This window comes from Gobio gobio (assembly GCF_949357685.1).
Source record: "Gobio gobio genome assembly, chromosome: 4".
In the NCBI taxonomy this organism is placed as follows: domain Eukaryota; kingdom Metazoa; phylum Chordata; class Actinopteri; order Cypriniformes; family Gobionidae; genus Gobio; species Gobio gobio.
In genome coordinates this window covers 39464716-39483328 of record NC_137100.1, presented here as the reverse complement: position 1 = coordinate 39483328, position 18613 = coordinate 39464716, and the positions used below count along the sequence as shown (strand labels likewise).

General features: G+C 40.3%; 1 protein-coding gene across 3 annotated transcripts in view; it reads left to right on the top strand.

The window, feature by feature from the left end:
• usp20 (ubiquitin specific peptidase 20) overlaps positions 1-18613 on the top strand; it is a 37654-nt gene that overhangs the window by 3953 nt on the left and 15088 nt on the right. For all 3 annotated transcript variants that reach the window (XM_079815185.1, XM_079815186.1, XM_079815187.1), the window contains exons 9-19: positions 74-152; positions 540-972; positions 2205-2351; positions 3108-3220; positions 3551-3723; positions 6063-6157; positions 6301-6334; positions 6532-6577; positions 6657-6837; positions 6980-7106; positions 14375-14544. In XM_079815185.1, the coding sequence (XP_079671311.1) occupies positions 74-152; positions 540-972; positions 2205-2351; positions 3108-3220; positions 3551-3723; positions 6063-6157; positions 6301-6334; positions 6532-6577; positions 6657-6837; positions 6980-7106; positions 14375-14544 (1598 nt within the window). The remainder of the gene's footprint in view (positions 1-73; positions 153-539; positions 973-2204; positions 2352-3107; positions 3221-3550; positions 3724-6062; positions 6158-6300; positions 6335-6531; positions 6578-6656; positions 6838-6979; positions 7107-14374; positions 14545-18613) is intronic.

Genomic DNA, 18613 nt, shown 5'->3' with positions numbered 1-18613 from the left:
TTATCTGAACCTTATCGTTCTCTGTTGGTTTTCTTTTCTGCCTCTTCTGTTCTTTCTTCGACTTTCCGTCCAGGCCAAGCTATGTTGTTCCCACTAGTCTGTTTCATGGAATCAAACTGGTGAACCCCATGTTTCGTGGCTACGCTCAACAGGTATATAAAGCAATGTTATTTTAATATTGTTCATATTATATTACTGTACTTATTAATATATTGAATTGGCTTGGCTTATTTTTTCATTTTCAGTTTTCTTTGTAATTTTAGTTTATTTTAGTAACTTTGTGATGTGCGTTTGACATTTACTTTATAAATATTTATTTTTTAGCCTTATTTTATTTTTATTTAAGTTTTTTACTTCAACTTATTTTATTTTAGTAAATTGCTAAGTTGCTATTTTTTGTTTAAGCTTTTCATCTAATATTGTTATTTTATTTTATTTCATACTATGCAACCTTTCAGGACTGTAATTGTGTTTATAAATTTAAGCCCCATATTTTTTTTTTCTTCTAAAGTACACACTTCTTGCTTCTGTCTTTTTAGGATACTCAGGAGTTTTTACGATGTCTGATGGACCAGCTTCATGAGGAGCTGAAAGAACCTTTGACCGACTGCAGCAGTGCAATCTCAGATGCCGAGCCTGACCACAACCTTGACAACTGTAACCATGTCGATGGAGACCGAAGCCCCTCTGAGGACGAGTTCCTGTCGTGTGACTCTGGATCAGGAAGTGAGAAAGGAGATGTAGAGAGGGCAGGAGGAGAAGCAGAGCTGCTCATCCAAGATGAGTGTGTGGGAGTGAGAGGAAACAGAGGGATCTCGGAGAAGGAGAGGCTGAAGGAGAGAAGAGGAGAAGAGAGGACTCGGGAAATGGATGAGGATGCAGATGTGGATACGGCCGCACAAGAGGGGCAGGCAGAGAGAGAAACAGAGGCAACACCTACAACCACAACTGTGACGACATCAGGAAATACAGGTATGATGTTCTTTTAATCTTAGGCTATGTTCACACTGTCAGTTTTGGGATTGACAACCACATTTACTTACAGGTGTGAGTCTCGAAATGTCCCGTTCATGTCTGTATGAACTTGCAACGAGAGTCAAGCCCGCATTCTCTAACCAGTAACCATAGTGACCCAAAGTAATATAAAAGATGGCGACGTCCCTAAAACTGAAAAGTCTGATCACTTCTGACATGACAAGATGCGGGTTCATCCATCAAATCTTCATTAATTGACAGCAGCGTTTATATCTGGGTGGAGCATTTGAGTTGTGTGTAGAACACAAAACTGACGGGAGCAGCTCTGGTGGAGAACAGTGACTGGATCTAAAACATTCACACACAGCTCATATCGCCGTTGTTGTAAGTTATCGAAACCACACATGAAAACACACAGTAGTCACACATTTGTGCAGCGCAGAGCAGTTCTCTCGCACTGTGTGACATGACAGACTAGTTGTCCAATCCGGTTCTGTCTCACAACGGGCGGGTTTTCAGAGAAGGCAGTTGTGAGTCCTGAAAATGTACTTGTGAGTTCGGTTATAGAATGCAGTTGTCACTCTAAATAACTGAATTGTGTGTGAACATAACCATATTAAGGACTCAAATTCAGGACTGACATCTGTATTCTGCTGCTGTGTGTGTGAACATGGCCTTATACTACCAAAAGTTACTGGACAATTAGTGTTTTTAAAAGAGTTCACTTTGATAAAAAATATAACAAAGAGTAATACTGTGTGAAATACTATAACAATTTTAAAATAACTGTTAAGATTTATTTCTGTGATGACAAAGCTGAATTTTTAGCACCATTACTCCAGTGTTCAGTGTCACATGATTAATCAGAAATCATTCTAATTTGCTGATTTGATGCTCAAGAAACATTTCTTCTTATTATCTGTGTTGACATAGTTGTGCTGCTTAATATTCTTGTGGAAACCATGATCATTTTTGGGGGATTCTTTGTTGAATAGAATAGAAGGTTCAAAATAACAGCATTTATTTAAAATAGAAATCTTTTGTAATAATGCAAAAGTCTTTACTGTCACTTTTGATCAATTCAAGCATTTATGCTGCATAAAAGTATTAATTTCTGTAATGTCTTTTACTGACTCCAAACTTTGAATGGTAGAGTATGGTTACAGGGTTTATGAAGTTTTTGGATGTGAAAACAGATCTTCTCACTTCCTGATCTCTTTTTCCTGCAGAACCTGATAATGAAGCTTCCATGCACTGTCCGTCCTCTCATCCTTGTAGTCCCGCTCACAGTTTGCAGGAGCTTCACTCCAGACTCTCCAGCAGCCCACCAAGATCCAGCCCCCTCAGAACTGGACCCATTTATGCTTTCAAGAAAGGTTTGCTTCTCTCATATAGAAAAATACAGCATAGAGTTGGATTTTGCTTAAGGGTTAGTTCACCCAAAAATGAAAATTAGCCCATGATTTACTCACCCTCAAGCCATCCTAGGTGTATATGATATTATATTTTAGATGAACACAATCAGAATTACTTACGGTTAGTGTGTTACTTGAACTTGCGGAAAAAGTGTAACGCCTCGCGCAGTTCAAAATGCTTACGCTACATCTGACGACCGTCCGCCGGAAGTTAGAATTTTTAAATATGGATATTTTCCTTACACAAACACATCGCTTCGCTTCAGAAGGCCCCCCCGGAGCCGAGATGGATATGATGGATATGGATGCACTTTTATGGACTTCAAAAGCATTCACTGCCATTATAAAGTTTGGAAGAGCCAGGCCATTTTTTAATATAACTCTGATTGTGTTCGTCTGAAAGAAGACCTATACACCTAGGACAGGGATGGGCAACTCCAGTCCTCGAGGGCCACTGTCCTGCAGAGTTTAGCTCCAACCCTAATCAAACACACCTGAACCAGCTAATCAATGTCTTCAGGATTACTAGAAGGCTACAGGCAGGTGAGTTTTATCAGGGTTGGAGCTAAACTTTGCAGGACAGTGGCCCTCGAGGACTGGAGTTGCCCATCCCTGACCTAGGATGACTTGAGGGTGAGTAAATCATGGGCTAATTTTAATTTTTGGGTGAACTAACCCTTTAACACTAAATAACCATTATGTTTGTTTGTCTTATAGCTCAGATGCACCTGAGCACCAAGAAGAAGAAGCAGTCCCGTTTCCGCAGTGTTATTTCAGATATCTTTGACGGATCCATTCTGAGTCTGGTTCAATGTTTGACGTGTGACCGGGTAAGCAACAATGCAAGGAGTTTTTCTGTCTATAGAGGGCACCAAGCATCAAATTACGTTCATTACTCAATTCACAAAAATTCACCACTACAGTACAGTGTAGTTGAACTGCAGGGAAATCAGTGATGCACCATGTGGTATCTGAGATGCTTCACTTCCATTTCAGGTCACTTCTAGAAGAATTCTGCAATTCATAGCTGCACAAAACACACTGTGTTCATATCACATATATCAAATGTTATGTAACTGTAGAAGGATATATTTCAATGGTACATTATTTGCACGACTGCAGAAATAGCAATGTTTTAAAGAAAATATCTACCTTTGTAGGTTTCGACAACCGTGGAGACCTTTCAGGACCTGTCTTTGCCTATTCCGGGTAAAGAAGATTTGGCCAAACTCCATTCCTCCATCCACCAGAGCGCTCCCGTTAAAGCTGGTGTCTGCACGGATGGCTATGCAGCACAGGGCTGGATCTCCTACATCATGGAGTCTATACGAAGGTATAGTGTGAGTGTGGTGGGGCTGAGGATGAACAAAGAGAAAAATTAATTCAAATGTTCAAAAGTTTGGAATCTGTAAAAAGTCTCTTGTACTCACCAAGGCTGCATTTATTGTGTGTGTGTGTGTGTGTGTGTGTGTGTGTGTGTGTGTGTGTGTGTGTGTGTGTGTGTGTGTGTGTGTGTGTGTGTGTGTGTGTGTGTGTGTGTGTGTGTGTGTGTGTGTGTGTGTGTGTGTGTGTGTGTGTGTGTGTGTGTGTGTGTGTGTGTGTGTGTGTGTGTGTGTGTGTGTGTGTGAAATATTATTACAATTTAAAATAACTTTTTTTTTTCATAGATTTTGAATTGTAATTTATTCCTGTGATAACAGCTGAATTTTTAGCTTCAGTGTCACATTATCCTTCAGAAATCATTCTAATATGCTGATTTGGTGCTCAAGACCTTATTATTATTATTATTATTATTATTAATGTTTAAAACAGTTGTGCTGCTCAGTATTTTTGTTGAAACTTAATTTTTTTTTTTTTAAAGATTTCTTTGATGAATATAGTACATAAGTTCAAAAGTACAGCATTTATTTGAAATAGTAAAGACTTCTACATTGTTAAATGTCTGTGCATAAATGTATTACATTCTTGCTTAATTCAATTAAAGTATTAATTTCTTACTTTAAAAACAACAAAAAAACAATCATACTTACCCCAAACTTTTCACCAAAAGCTGAATGTAAAACAATGTAATTGCACTGAAAACAAACACTGATATTTCTGTAGCCTAGAAATCTAATTTGCAGCCAGGGTAGTCTAGCAACTCTTCGTTGGCTTGCGAGCTGGAAAAACCAAACTGTGGTCAGGCCAATCACGTCGTGTATAGAGTCGGTGGGCGGGCTTAACATAATGACGGCAGAGTTGCCGCGGTTCTGCGTGCTATTTGTAAACAAAGAAGCTGCCGAACAGCGGTCTTTCGAATCGGCTTTGGCCGCGACTCTGGAAGACTTGGAGTTAAGCTTTTCTTTGAGGAAAGAACAAAGAACAGCACTGAAGTCATTCTTTAGATAGGAAGATGTGTTCAGAGTTTTGCCGACCGGATACGGCGAAAGTTTAATCTGTCAACTAGCTCTGCTTCACCTTCTTCGTTGCTCTGGTTGGTTGTAGCACTATCCTATTGCGTGCAGAGGGAATTTGAAAGACAATCGCCCCTCGGATTGTGCCCTGCCAATGGTTTTCCCAGACCCAACATCTTGATGTGGGTCTGGCTTGTCAGGCTAGTAATGCAGGGCTCCAGACTAACATTTGAGAGCAGTGGCACATGTTCTACAGATGGTGGCGCCAGTACCTGACTTGGTAGCGCTGGGGGAAAATGTATCATAAAGTTAATTTAATCATAAAATTACTATTGTTTTGCATTATTAAGGACAGTTACTAATAATATTACATGTCTGTTTATTGGAAATTATAAAGCGAAGAACTGAACTGGAATTGATATTCCTGATTGTAAATGTACATGTGTTAGTGATCGCAAAAACTATATCTTATAATCGCGGACACTGCAGATCCATGGGTTAGTAGGCAAGTAATAAAAAATAACATTCTGATTAATTGCTGGTGGTTCACAGGTGAATGAGATAAATCATTAATGATGGAAATATTAACATGTTAGTTCACCCAAACATTAGTTCAGGGATGGTTCACCCAAAAATGAAAATTCTGTCATCATTTACTCACCCTCAAGCTGTTCCCAACCTGTATACATTTCTTTCCTCTGCTGAACACAAAATAAGATATTTTGAAGAATATGGGTAACAGTTGATGGGCCCCATTGACTTACATATTATGAATTCCCTTTAAATATATATTTAGATATGTCGTAAAAGATCTTTAGGTAGGTATGTGATATGTAACGGCTGTGAAGTGCTAAAAAACGGCTGTGACAAAAAAACGAATGAAGCCTATCCAGCCTTTGCTTGGGATGAACATATTTTATTTCTTGTGTGTTTTCAGTGTGTACAATTTAAGTTTGAAGGGAGTATATCCTGTGTTTTTTTATTTTAAAAAAAACAAAACAATTAAGGAATTAAAGTGATTAATGAAATGTAATTTCGCCAAAGAAGAACTTGTACTTTAATAAATGTTCTTTTAAAAGCAGACTACTCCAGTGTAGTATGATACCATATTATCACGCTTAACACTAAGAATTTAAAGAATTTTAATGTGATGATCAGGTGCGGGTCAGGTGCGTATATCTAAATCAGAGAAAATCATAGTTTCGGGGGTGGGTAGATTATTTATTTTTAACAGCGGATTAGAGTTGATCCACGCATCTCTCTGTGTGTGTTTATGCAGGTTTGTAGTTTCTTGTATTCCCAGTTGGTTTTGGGGTCCAATGGTAATGCTGGAGGACTGCCTGGCAGCCTTCTTCGCTGCTGATGAGCTTAAAGGTAAGCACACCATGTTTGACATTTCTGAATTTGCAATTATGATTGTGACAGAATAGGATAAAAAAAAAATAATATTCACTTTTCCACACTTTTGTACTGCTTGGCAACCCTTTGTTGATGTTTATTTTCTTTCTGCCAAACAGGAGACAACATGTACAGCTGTGAACGATGTAAAAAGTAAGATTTCTTATTAAAAAAAGACAAAAATGCATGTGATCAACTTGTCATGCTGTGTAGTGGTTGTCATGCTGTGTTACTATTTCATAGTCTAATCTAAATACTATTTATTGTTTTATAGCCAAAACCATACTGTAACTGTTAGGTTTACATGTTCAGATGATGGAACATGCTCATTTACTCTACCTTTTTCCCAGATTGAGAAATGGTGTTAAATATTGTAAAGTTCTGCGTCTACCAGAAGTAAGTACCCCCCTCCATTTTGATCTGCTCTTTTCAATACAACGTGTATTCCTAATTTATATGTGATCTCCTTTTGCAGATATTGTGCGTTCACCTGAAGCGTTTCAGGCATGAAGTCATGTACTCGTTTAAGATAAATAGCCACGTGTCATTTCCATTGGAGGGTTTGGATCTCAAGCCCTTCTTGGCTAAGGAGAGCTCATCTCAGATTACTACCTATGACCTGCTGTCTGTCATCTGTCATCACGGCACTGCTGGGAGTAAGTTACTTCTGTGTAATATTGCGAAATATTGCTGGGGCTTTGAGATTTTGATATATGGCCTGGTATCTGTTTCTCACTGGCGCTTTCCCCAGATGAGCTTTTTTTTTGAGTGCAATCTTTTATTTTCCCTGTTAAACAGGTGGTCACTACATAGCGTACTGTCAGAATGTGATCAATGGACAGTGGTACGAGTTTGACGATCAGTATGTAACAGAAGTGCACGAGACGGTAGTGCAGAATGCTGAAGCATATGTCCTTTTCTACAGGTACTTTTTTGTGCTATTTTATTGATCTTGTAATGTTTGTTTAACACGTACACAGTAATGTTTCTCCTTATTAAAGTTGGCTTGAAATGAAAATAATTTTTTTAAATGCACCTTATTGATCTTATTGTGAATGTTTCATCCATGCATACATTTCATTTAAAAAAATTTTTTGGACATAATTTTTTATCAAAATGAAAAAATTAAAACTTCTCTCTGGTAATGTACAGTTAGGTCCATATTTGGATACTGACACAATTTTCATAATTTTGACTCTATGGCTTTATGCCACCAGAATTGAATTAATATGAAACAATCAAGAAGAAATTGAAGTGCAGACTTTTAACTTTAATTCAAAGGGTTGAACCAAAAATATAATGTGAAACGTTTAGAAATTGCAACCATTTTTATACACAGTCACTCTATTTTCAGGAGCTTAAATGTAATTGGACAGATGAATATAATCACAATATTTAATATTTTGTTGAGAATACTTTGCAGGCAGTGACTGCCTAAAGTCTGGAACCCATGGACATCACCAAAAGCTATTCAGACGGTAATTGTTTCTCATGGGGGTCATAAGGTATTTTCATAATTTAAAGTGGCTAGTCTGTGAATAAAAAAAAAAAATGTATTGCCATCCGAATCCAGAATGTCAGTGTTTTTCTCCCACCACATGCGTAAAAATCCCAGGCCGAATTACCTGCTGTTTTTTGAAAAACACCAAGGTTGTGTGGTCATTTAATTGCCGTCCGAATCCACATCTCTGAGTTTTCATTCACTTCAAAATTCACTGTTTATTTCCTTTTTGACCACTGTGGAGCACTGTACCGTAGCGCTTCGCTGTAATTTGGATGCATTTTAAAGATCTAGCCTAAACTTTTATTACTGAAAGTATTTACAACCCCAAATCAGAAAAAGTTGGGACAGTATGGAAAACGCAAAAAAAAAAAAAAGAAGTGATTTCTAAATTTACTTTGACTTGTATTTCATTGCAGACAATATGAACACAAAATATTTCATGTTTTGTCAGGTCAACTTCATGTAATTTGTAAATATGCATCATTTCCTGTCATTCAGACCTGCAACACATTTCAAAAATAGTTGGGACAGGAGCAATTTAGGGCTAGTAATGAGGTAAAATGGTTAAATAATGATGTGATGTGATTTGAAACAGGTGATGTCAACAGGTGATTGTAATTATGATTTGGTACAAAAGCAGCATCCAAGAAAGGTCTAATCCTTTAGGAGCAAAGATGGGCCGAGGATCGCCAGTTTGCCAACAAATACGTGAGAAAATTATTGAAATGTTTAAAAACAATGTTCCTCAAAGAAAGATAGGAAGAGATTTGGATATTTCACATTCAACAGTGCATAACATAATTAAAAGATTCAAGGAATCTGGAGGAATTTCAGTGTGTAAAGGACAAGGGCGCAAGCCGAAGCTGAACAACCGTTATCTCCGATCCCTCAGACGGCACTGCATCAAGAATCGTCATTCATCTATAAGCGATATCACCACATGGGCTCAGGACTACTTTGGCAAACCTTTGAAAAGTACCACAATACGTAGTTACATCCACAAATGCCAGTTAAAACTGTACTGTGCCAAGAGGAAGCCCTATGTTAACAGTGTCCAGAAGCGCCGTCGACTTCTCTGGGCTCGGAGGCTTCTGGGATGGACCATCACACAGTGGAAACGTGTACTGTGGTCAGATGAATCAGTATTTGAGGTATTTTTTGGGAGGAATGGACGCCGTGTGCTCCGGACCAAAGAAGAAAAGGATCATCCAGACTGTTACCAGCAACAAGTCCAAAAGCCAGGGTCTGTCATGGTATGGGGTTGTGTCAGTGCCCTTGGCAAAGGTAACTTGCACTTCTGTGAAGGCACCATTAATGCTGAAAAGTACATAGAGATTTTGGAGCATAATATGCTGCCTTCAAGAAGACATCTTTTCCAGGGACGTCCATGCATATTTCAACAAGACAATGCAAAACCACATTCTGCACACATTACAAAGTCCTGGCTGCGGAGGAAGAGGGTACGGGTACTTGACTGGCCTGCCTGCAGTCCCGACCTGTCTCCAATAGAGAATGTGTGGCGCATTTTGAAGCGCAAAATGCGACAACGAAGACCCCGTACTGTTGCCCACCTTAAGACTTGTTTGCAGGAAGAATGGGACAAAATTACACCTGAAACACTTCATCACTTGGTGTCTTCAGTCCCTAAACGTCTTTTAAGTGTTGTGAAAAGGAATGGCAACATTACAAAGTGGTAAATGCTTTACTGTCCCAACTTTTTTTGAAATGTGTTGCAGGTCTGAATGACAGGAAAGGATGCATATTTACAAATGACATGAAGTTGACCAGACAAAACATGAAATATTTTGTGTTCATATTGTCTGCAATGAAATACAAGTCAAAGTAAATTTAGAAATCACTTTTTTTTTTTTTTCATACCGTTTTCCATACTGTCCCAACTTTTTCTGATTTGGGGTTGTACAAGAACAATCTTTTGTCACCGCTCAAAAGAGAAAGATAAGAAAAGCACATAAACATTTGAAATGGGCCATTATTACGGTAGCAATACGTTAAAATCGCTAAGCAGCATTGTGTTCACCTCATGTAAATAAGAGGCTGTATTAACTTATTTCCGCTCATTTCCACATTTTTAAGATGACAGCCATCATTTTGAGATAAAATACAAGACAGAAAACCATTTTAACTATAATGCGTCTATCTTCCTATTTTTTTTTAAACAGGAGATTTAAATAATTAAATAATAATTAGGATATTATTTTCCTTTTATTAAATTAAATATGAATTTTTTTCTTATTATTCCAAGCATATGACATTTTATTTACAGCAGACAATCATGCAACTGACCACGTGAACAGCTTGTTCCTAGGTTCGTAGGATCACAAAACTCTCTCCTCCACCATGAATAAATCGTCATCCGAATGCACAAGTTTTATCACTGAGGTGGCATGGAAATGTATTTTTATGGACGTCCACATGAGAAACAATTATCGTCCGAATAGGGCTAAAGACTGTTTCCTCCTTTTTGATGCTTTGCCAGGCCTTTTCTGCAGCTGTCTTAAGTTGTTGTTTGTTTGTGGGTCTTTAGTGCCTTTAGTTTTGTCTTCAGTATGTGAAATGCATGTTCGATCGGGTTGAGATCAGGTGATTGACTCGGCTATTGCAGAATATTCCACTTCTTTTCCTTCAAAAACTCCTGGGTTGCTTTTGCAGTGTGTTTTGGCTCATTGTCCATCTGCACTGTGCTGCATTTGGCTGAATCTGGGCAGACAGTATATCCCTATACCCTTCAGAATTAATCTGGCTGCATCAGTCTTCTGTCACATCATCAATAAACACCAGTGACCCAGAGCCACTTGAAGCTATGCATGCCCTGCCCATGTCATCACACTGCCTTTAACAGACAAAGTTGTATGCTTTGGATCATAAGCTGTTCCAAGTCTTCTCCAAACTTTTTCTTCCATCATTCTGGTACATGTTGATCTTAGATTCAAAGAATGCTTTTCCAGAACTGGTCTGGCTTTTTTTGGCAGTCTAATCTGGCCTTTCTATTCTTCAGGCTTATGATGCATGTGATCATCCACCACTTATTTCTTTCTTTGACATCCAGGCCTTTTTATGTTGCTGAGCTCACTAGTGCGTTCTTTTTTTTCTTCTTTTCAGAATGTACAAAAACTGTTGATTTGTCCAATCCTAATGTTCCTGCTTTCTCTCTGAAAGATTAGTTTTGTTTCTGAAGCCTAACGATGGCCTGTTTCACTTGCATGGAGAGCTACATTGACCACATGATATGGGTTCACAGCAACAGCTTCCAAATGCAAATGCCACACTGCGTTCACACCAAACGTGAATAGAGCGTCAAAATCATGTCTACCGCGTCTAGTTGGACGCTTGAACATTTTGAATCCATTTGCGCGTCCACAGTGAATTGGACGCGCGTATAAATAGAGCGTTTGAAGCGAAATAGACGCGCGTTCAAGGCGCTCCAGGAGAAATATGTCATAAAACACCACTCTGCCTCTTTTCATTTTCATTAAAAAATATATATTAAACATTAATAGCCACACAAATGTGGTCCAGGCAACGCACTAGGCTACCTGGCCTACATTATCTTCACTGCATGTATATTTAAATATCCTAAAAAAAATTAAGTTATGAAACTTCTCTTTGCCCTCAGTCAAAACGATTTGGCAGACAAGAAATTATAGATTCATGACACCAAAGATCGACCGTTAGATCTACACAAGAAGAATTCTATCTCATGTTTAACCACTACAGAGGCATCAGAGCCAGCGGCAAAACTTCAGAAGGACTGGCAGAGTAAAGGCTGCTCTCGCCGGGTTAATGAGTGCTGAGCTCCCGGTGATCGCCTGGATCTCACAACTCCAAAAACGCAAGATACATTTTTTTAAATAGACGCTTTCTTTATAAATAAACCACAGATTTGAGCTTTAAACAACTACATTCTCACCTGAAAAAGTCTTAACTACATTTTGTGACACAATAGTTGTATTTTTAAATTATGCTGGGTTTCTCATCACGTCACTTTACCACGTGACAGCAGCGAGCAGGCTCCTGATTGGTTAACGCGGTGCGAATTGAAGCCAAAGTTAAAATTTTTCAACTCGGGCGTCAGATGCGAATTCGCTTCAAATGCGTGAATGCACAAAAAGCACCACTCGTCTATCGCGCCGCAGGACCTCCAGACGCGCGTCAACGCACCTTTCCATTGATTTAACATTGAAATCACTCGCTCCTGACGCTCTATTCACGTTTGGTGTGAACGCAGCATTAGAATCAACTCAAGACTCTGTCTTTTACCTGCTTAAGCGATGAAGAAATAATGAAGGAATAGCCCATACCTGTCCATGAAACAGCTTTTGAGTCAATTGCTTAATTACTATATTGGTCCCTTGAAAAAGGGGGGATGTGAATACTAGGGCTGGTTAAAAAATATTGATTTCTCGATTATAATTGATTCTCATTTTTATGAACCGATATTGATTCGTAAATCCCAAGAATCGATTTGTTTATCCTGTTTTCAGTTGATGAATGAACGGATCTTTGTAGAGCCCCTCCCATCCAATAAATGACAATAATCTTTGTGCTTTGTTACTTTTGATATGAAACAAAGTCTCCACATCTTACACATCTTAAGCTCCACAAATTACATCCACTTTATTATGAAATTTTAAAAAAATTAACAATTTTGTGCTGTTTAATGTGGTGTGACAGATCACAGTAGCACAGCTCAGCTCAAGAGATGCAGCAGCGCGGAGCCCGTGTGAACGGATCATCTCCTCCGCTTTAATACCAGTTACAGCATGAAATAAACATTAATGAATGTCTGAAGGTGTGTTAAAAAATAGAGTACAATGTACTGAAATCCTTATCACATCACATGTGATCACTCAATCAGTGTTTCAACCGTGGAAAGACCTCAATAAAGCAGCTTGTGAACAATATGTCACGTACTGTCACAATTACCTCAGAAAAACCATTCAGTGTCCATAAACCATTAGTAAGCTAGAAAATTTAACTCTAGAGATGAGCATTTTGATAACCACATTTAGACATGTGCCGGTATACGGTCATACGATATATCACAATAATGAACATGCACGATATTGTTATCGTGGGCACTTCAAAATACTGTGAATAATTATTTATTACGAATTATTCCAATTTTTAGAATGCATTAAGAATACTTTACCCATCAACCATTTAAAATGAACAACACAGAGGAAGGCGCACTGATGTAAACAAACCCAATGTGCATGAGTAGCACATGGCAGAACGAGTGAAGTAGATACACATTCACTCTCTGACAGCAGAGGGCGCTGATGGAACAGCAGAAATGCAGCCGTTTCCCCGGTAATCCTCGTAAACAAAACACACACAGCCATTCAGATTTCTGCATTCGCTACGGTGCTCATCACATAACCAAATTCTTAATACTTAAAGACTTAAGGCTATTCATTTTCAAACTTTTTATATTTTAATCTGGACTAAATTACATGCCCTAGACATTGTTTGAATATGTTCTGATTCTTTGTTGTTCAGTCACACACTTTACAATAAGGCTCTATTATTTAATATGAGTTCATTAATGAAAAAAACTGACAATTACTAATACTTCTAAAGCATGTATTAATCTTAGTTAAATGTACATTTCTGCATTTAATAAACACATTATTCAAATAAAAGTTGTAACTGTATTATTTAATGGACCTGAGCTAACACTAACAGTTGCTTTTTTTAACTAACGTTTCACTTTAATCTGTTTTAAATATTAATTTACTTTATACATTTTTGTGTATTGCTTTATTGTATTTAAATGTTTGGTTCATTTTGTTATAAGAAAGTTATTAAACCTGTTATAGTATGACAACACTTTTTTACCATGATAAAAAGCTTCAGCAATTAATCGCAACATGAAAATTTGATACCGGCACATGCCTAACCACATTACATAGCCTGTTTTCATTATCTTTTTTAATGTTCTTCAATGATAATGCATGTTTGAATAAATCCGTCAAGTTTCTTTGACTGCCACCATTTAAATGTTTTTATTTCAAAGAATAAATTCAAAGAAGAAATATGATTATGTAATTGTAATTGTAAAGTCAGTATTATAACAATTTTTATAAAAAAAACATCCTTGAGTGTAATTTGTTTTTATTTAATTAACCTTCAGTATTATAGTAATGTAGTACCAACTTACTCCCATGTATAGTTTACAACATTAGAGATTTCTTTGACCTCTAGAAAATTTGCCATGTACTGTATGTGATATATATCCACAATAATCAAAATCATAATCAAATTGAATTGTGAAATTTGTGTCAATACCCAGCCCTGGTGAATACCCTCAAATTAAAGCTGAGAGTGAAAAGCTTTAAACCCATTCATTATATAACTGTAACTTGAATATGTTCTGGCAAATGGCTAAAATAACGAAAAATGTGCTTGTGTCCAAATATATATGGACCTAACTGTATGCCCAGACTTATCCAGTCATTTAGTCCGCATAAACCCATCCCTTTTCTTGCAATCACAGGCTTACATTTAGATCTGCCTCCATCCAACGGGAAGTCCCTGTCCTACATTTTTATGAAAATCTGTTTCACTATGTACTTCGGGATATGATCTGTTGCTACTTATGTTACGCTGCAGCTGTTTTACACATAATTAAATGAATAGTACATTTCATGGTGTTCATTTTATTTCAGGAAGTGCAGTGAAGAATCTGTGAGAGAAAGACAGAAGGTTGTCGCTCTGGCTAATTTAAAGGAGCCCAGTCTGCTTCAGTTCTACATTTCCAGAGAATGGCTCAACAAGTTCAACACATTCACTGAGCCTGGACCCATTGCCAACCACACTTTCCTCTGTCAGCATGGAGGTATAATCACACACAAATACTGTCATGCATATCTAAAACCTATCCAAACTGGACAGATTTAAGTGGAATTAATTACATGGCTGTAATATTAATTTAGGTTTTGTCAGACCATAGGCTCAGAAAAGTTTATTCTGTCATAAAGTTTGCTGCTCTAATGACAACCACACATGTTTTTTCTCTGTACTATGATTACTGTGTAAGTATGAAGGGCTGAATGTAAGTACAAATTGACTTAAGTGGGTGAGTAAATGGATTTACTGGCTACAGTATGTGGTATGTGGCTAATTTGTAAACTGCCACATAATAGATTGTTTACATTTCTAGACCCTAGGGGTGTGAAATATTGACAAAAATTCTATTTCAAAATTTGCACAATGCACATTATTAAATATTTCATCTTTAAGACTGTTAAGAAGCTGTTACCAATCAAATTAAATCATTATAAGCAAAATAAATTTTTTGCACTGCAGAGATGACAGAAGCTGCATCTGAAGTAGAATTTAGAAGTATTTACACAGAATGTTTAAAAAAGAAATTACACAGCAATTACAATTGCATAAATAATTCTGAGGGTAATGTTTTAAAAATAACATTTTGAGATTAAATGATACTTTAAATCTGAAAATAAATACCCCCAGTAGGTGGCAGTAAGTTACTGGCTTAATGAGTGAGCCATTGCATTATTCATTTAACTCTTTCCCCACCAAAGTAAAAAAAAGTTGACAGCCACCACCAGTGTTTTTGGACATTTTCACCAAAAATGAATGACCCCCAGGATATTTTTTTGTATGAATATCTGAACATGCATTTTATATGAAATTAAATTAAGAATGAACAGACTCTCTGATTTAAAAATAAAAATAAAAAAAATAATTATATATATATATATATATATATATATATATATATATATATATATATATATATATATATATATATATATATATATATATATATATATATATAAATAAATCAATTAAATGATAAAAAATTAAGACTAAACCCAGAATGACCATTTCATTATAGAAAACGTCTCGGTTACGTATGTAACCCTCGTTCCCTGAGGAGGGAACGGAGACGTACGTTAGTGACTAACAAATGGGGGTTTCGCTTAGAAGCCAATCATCTTCGAGAATTCAACAGCGCCCAATGGCAGTGCCAATGCCATGGGCATGCAGAATTTGCATGCGTAACTCCGCCCCACCTCGTGGGTATATAAGGAAGTACGCTGGCAACATCACATTATGTTACTGCTGCAGGAGCCAAGACTGAACTCCGCGTTCCAGGCAGCACAGCTGACGTGGCAAAGGAAACGTACGTCTCCGTTCCCTCCTCAGGGAACGAGGGTTACATACGTAACCGAGACGTTCCCTTTCGTTCAGTCACTACGACGTACGTTAGTGACTAACGAATGGGGGTTCCAATACAACAACGCCACTCAGCTGTCGTCCAGTGCCCTGCGTAAGTGTGAGTACCCTGTCGTAAGACTAGTACGGACGAAGGACTCCCACTTATCACAGGATTACCAAGGTACACTGGGAAGCATATCCTGGTGAGGGAATGCCAAGATGCCTACCGTAGGGAGGGCTTAAGAACACACATATGACCCGCTAAGGGCTGCATATGGAAGATCTCTAGGGTACCAGCCGAAGGTGGATTTTTAACCCTAGGGGTGGCAGGGACTTGCCAAGGGAAAGACACCTGCTCGCTGAGGAGGCTTACGGTGGAAATACTCGTGTGGGGGTCGCCGGAGGGGAACCATGCACACGGAGCACCTGGCCGGACATGAGGGTCTGGGCTCGAAAGGGCAGACTGAACTGATGTCGGCGTGAGCAGTGCTGGAGGAGCTCAGGGCTCTCGGGGAGCTCACCTGAGGGAAAATATCGCACGTATCCAGTCCTTGGAGTGGAATGGCGAGCAAGCGAAGACACCTGAGCCTGGCCCATTACCGGCCACCCGTAGGGGCGAGTACATAGTCGGACACTGGCTCCACTCGGAGATTGTAGAATCTGGCGAATGTGTTGGGTGTCGCCCAGCCTGCAGCTCTGCAGATGTCTGTTAGCGAGGCGCCATGCGCTAGAGCCCAAGAGGAGGCCACACTCCGGGTGGAGTGTGCCCTCACACCAAGGGGACATGGTCAACCTTGCTGCTGGTAAGCCAAAACAATGGTGTCCACTATCCAGTGAGACAACCTCTGTTTTGAGAGAGCACTTCCCTTCCGCTCTCCACCATAACAGACAAAGAGCTGGTCTGAGGTCCTGAAACATCGCGTACTGTCTACATAGGCGCGGAGAGCGCGTACTGGACAGAGCAATGCCAAGGCTGGGTCTGCCTCCTCCAAAGGCAGCGCTTGCAGGTTCACCACCTGATCTCGGAACGGAGTGGTGGGAACCTTGGGCACATATCCGGGCCGGGGTCTCAGGATCACGTGAGAGTTAGCCGGCCCGAACTCAAGGCACGCTTCGTCAACCGAAAATGCTTGCAGGTCCCCGACCCTCTTAAGCGAGGCCAATGCGGTCAGCAGAGCCGTCTTCATAGACAAGAACTTAATCTCAGCTGACCGCAAAGGCTCAAAGGGAGGCCTCTGCAGAGCACTTAAGACTACTGAGAGGTCCCAAGAGGGAACGAGAGGAGAGCGAGGAGGATTCAGTCTCCTCGCCCCCCTCAGGAACCTGATGATCAGGTCGTGCTGACTTACCTTTTTGTCTCCCAGGAGATCGTGGTAGGCAGATATTGCGGCCACATACACTTTAAGGGTTTGATGGAGACAGCCTTCGCTCCACCCCCTCCTGGAGAAACGATAGCACGGACCCGATCGGGCATTTCCAGGGGTCTTCTTGGCGGGAAGAACACCATGTGACGAAGAGGTTCCACTTCAACGCATAGAGACGTCGCGTAGACTCAGCTCTAGCGGAAGTGATGGTAGCGACCACCGCAGGTGGAAGACTACTCAAACCTGCCGCGTCCCGTCCAGAAGCCACACGTGGAGCTTCCAGAACGCTGGACGCGGGTGCCAAAAGGTGCCCCGTCTCTGAGTGAGGAGGTCCGGTCTCAGAGGAATAGGCCAGGGAGGGGCTGTCGCAAGGAGTATAAGTTCTGGGAACCAGGTCTGGCCGTGCCAATACGGGGCGACCAACATGACCTGCTCCTTGTCCTCCCTGATCTTGCACAGTACCCGTGCAAGAAGGCTCACTGGGGGAAACGCATACTTGCGTAGCCCTGGCGGCCAGCTGTGCGCCAGTGCATCCGTGCAAAGGGTGCCCTTGGTCAGGGAATAATACAGGGAGCAATGGGAAGAGTCCTGGGAGGCAAACAGATCTACCTGTGCGTCGCCGAACCGTTCCCATATCAGCTGGACCGTCTGGGGGTGGAGTCTCCACTCTCCGGGGAGAGGCTGAAACCGTGAGAGCTCGTCGGCTGCACAGTTCAGGTCTCCGGGGATGTGGACAGCACGAAGGGACCTCAGGTGCTTCTGACTCCACAAAACGAGATGGCGGGCGAGTTGAGACATACGGCGGGAGCGTAGACCGCCCTGGTGGTTGATGTACGCTACTACGGCCGTGTTGTCTGTCCTGACTAGTACATGTTGACCCCTCAGCAACGCTCGGAAGCGGTGCAGGGCGAACCGTACTGCCAGTAACTCGAGGCAATTGACATGCAGAAGGCGCTGGGGTCCTATCCAGGAGCCCGCGGCTGCTTGTCCATTGCACATGGCACCCCAGCCCGTGGATGATGCATCTGTTGATACAACAACATGCCTGGAAACTCGTTCTAAGGACACTCCGGTCCGTAGAAAACTGAGGTTCGACCACGGGGTGAGAGTCTGTAAGCAGGCCCGAGTCACTTGTACCCGGAGCGTGCCAGACCGCCATGCCCATCTTGGGACTCGATCGCGTAGCCAGTGCTGAAGCGGTCTCATATGAAGCAATCCGAGCGGCGTCACCGCGGCTGCAGATGCCATATGCCCCAGGAGCCTCTGAAATAGTTTCAGTGGAACCGCACTCTTGCCCTCGATTTGACGAAGGGAAGTCAGCAGAGACTGCGCGCGCTCGCTCGAAAGCTGCGCGCA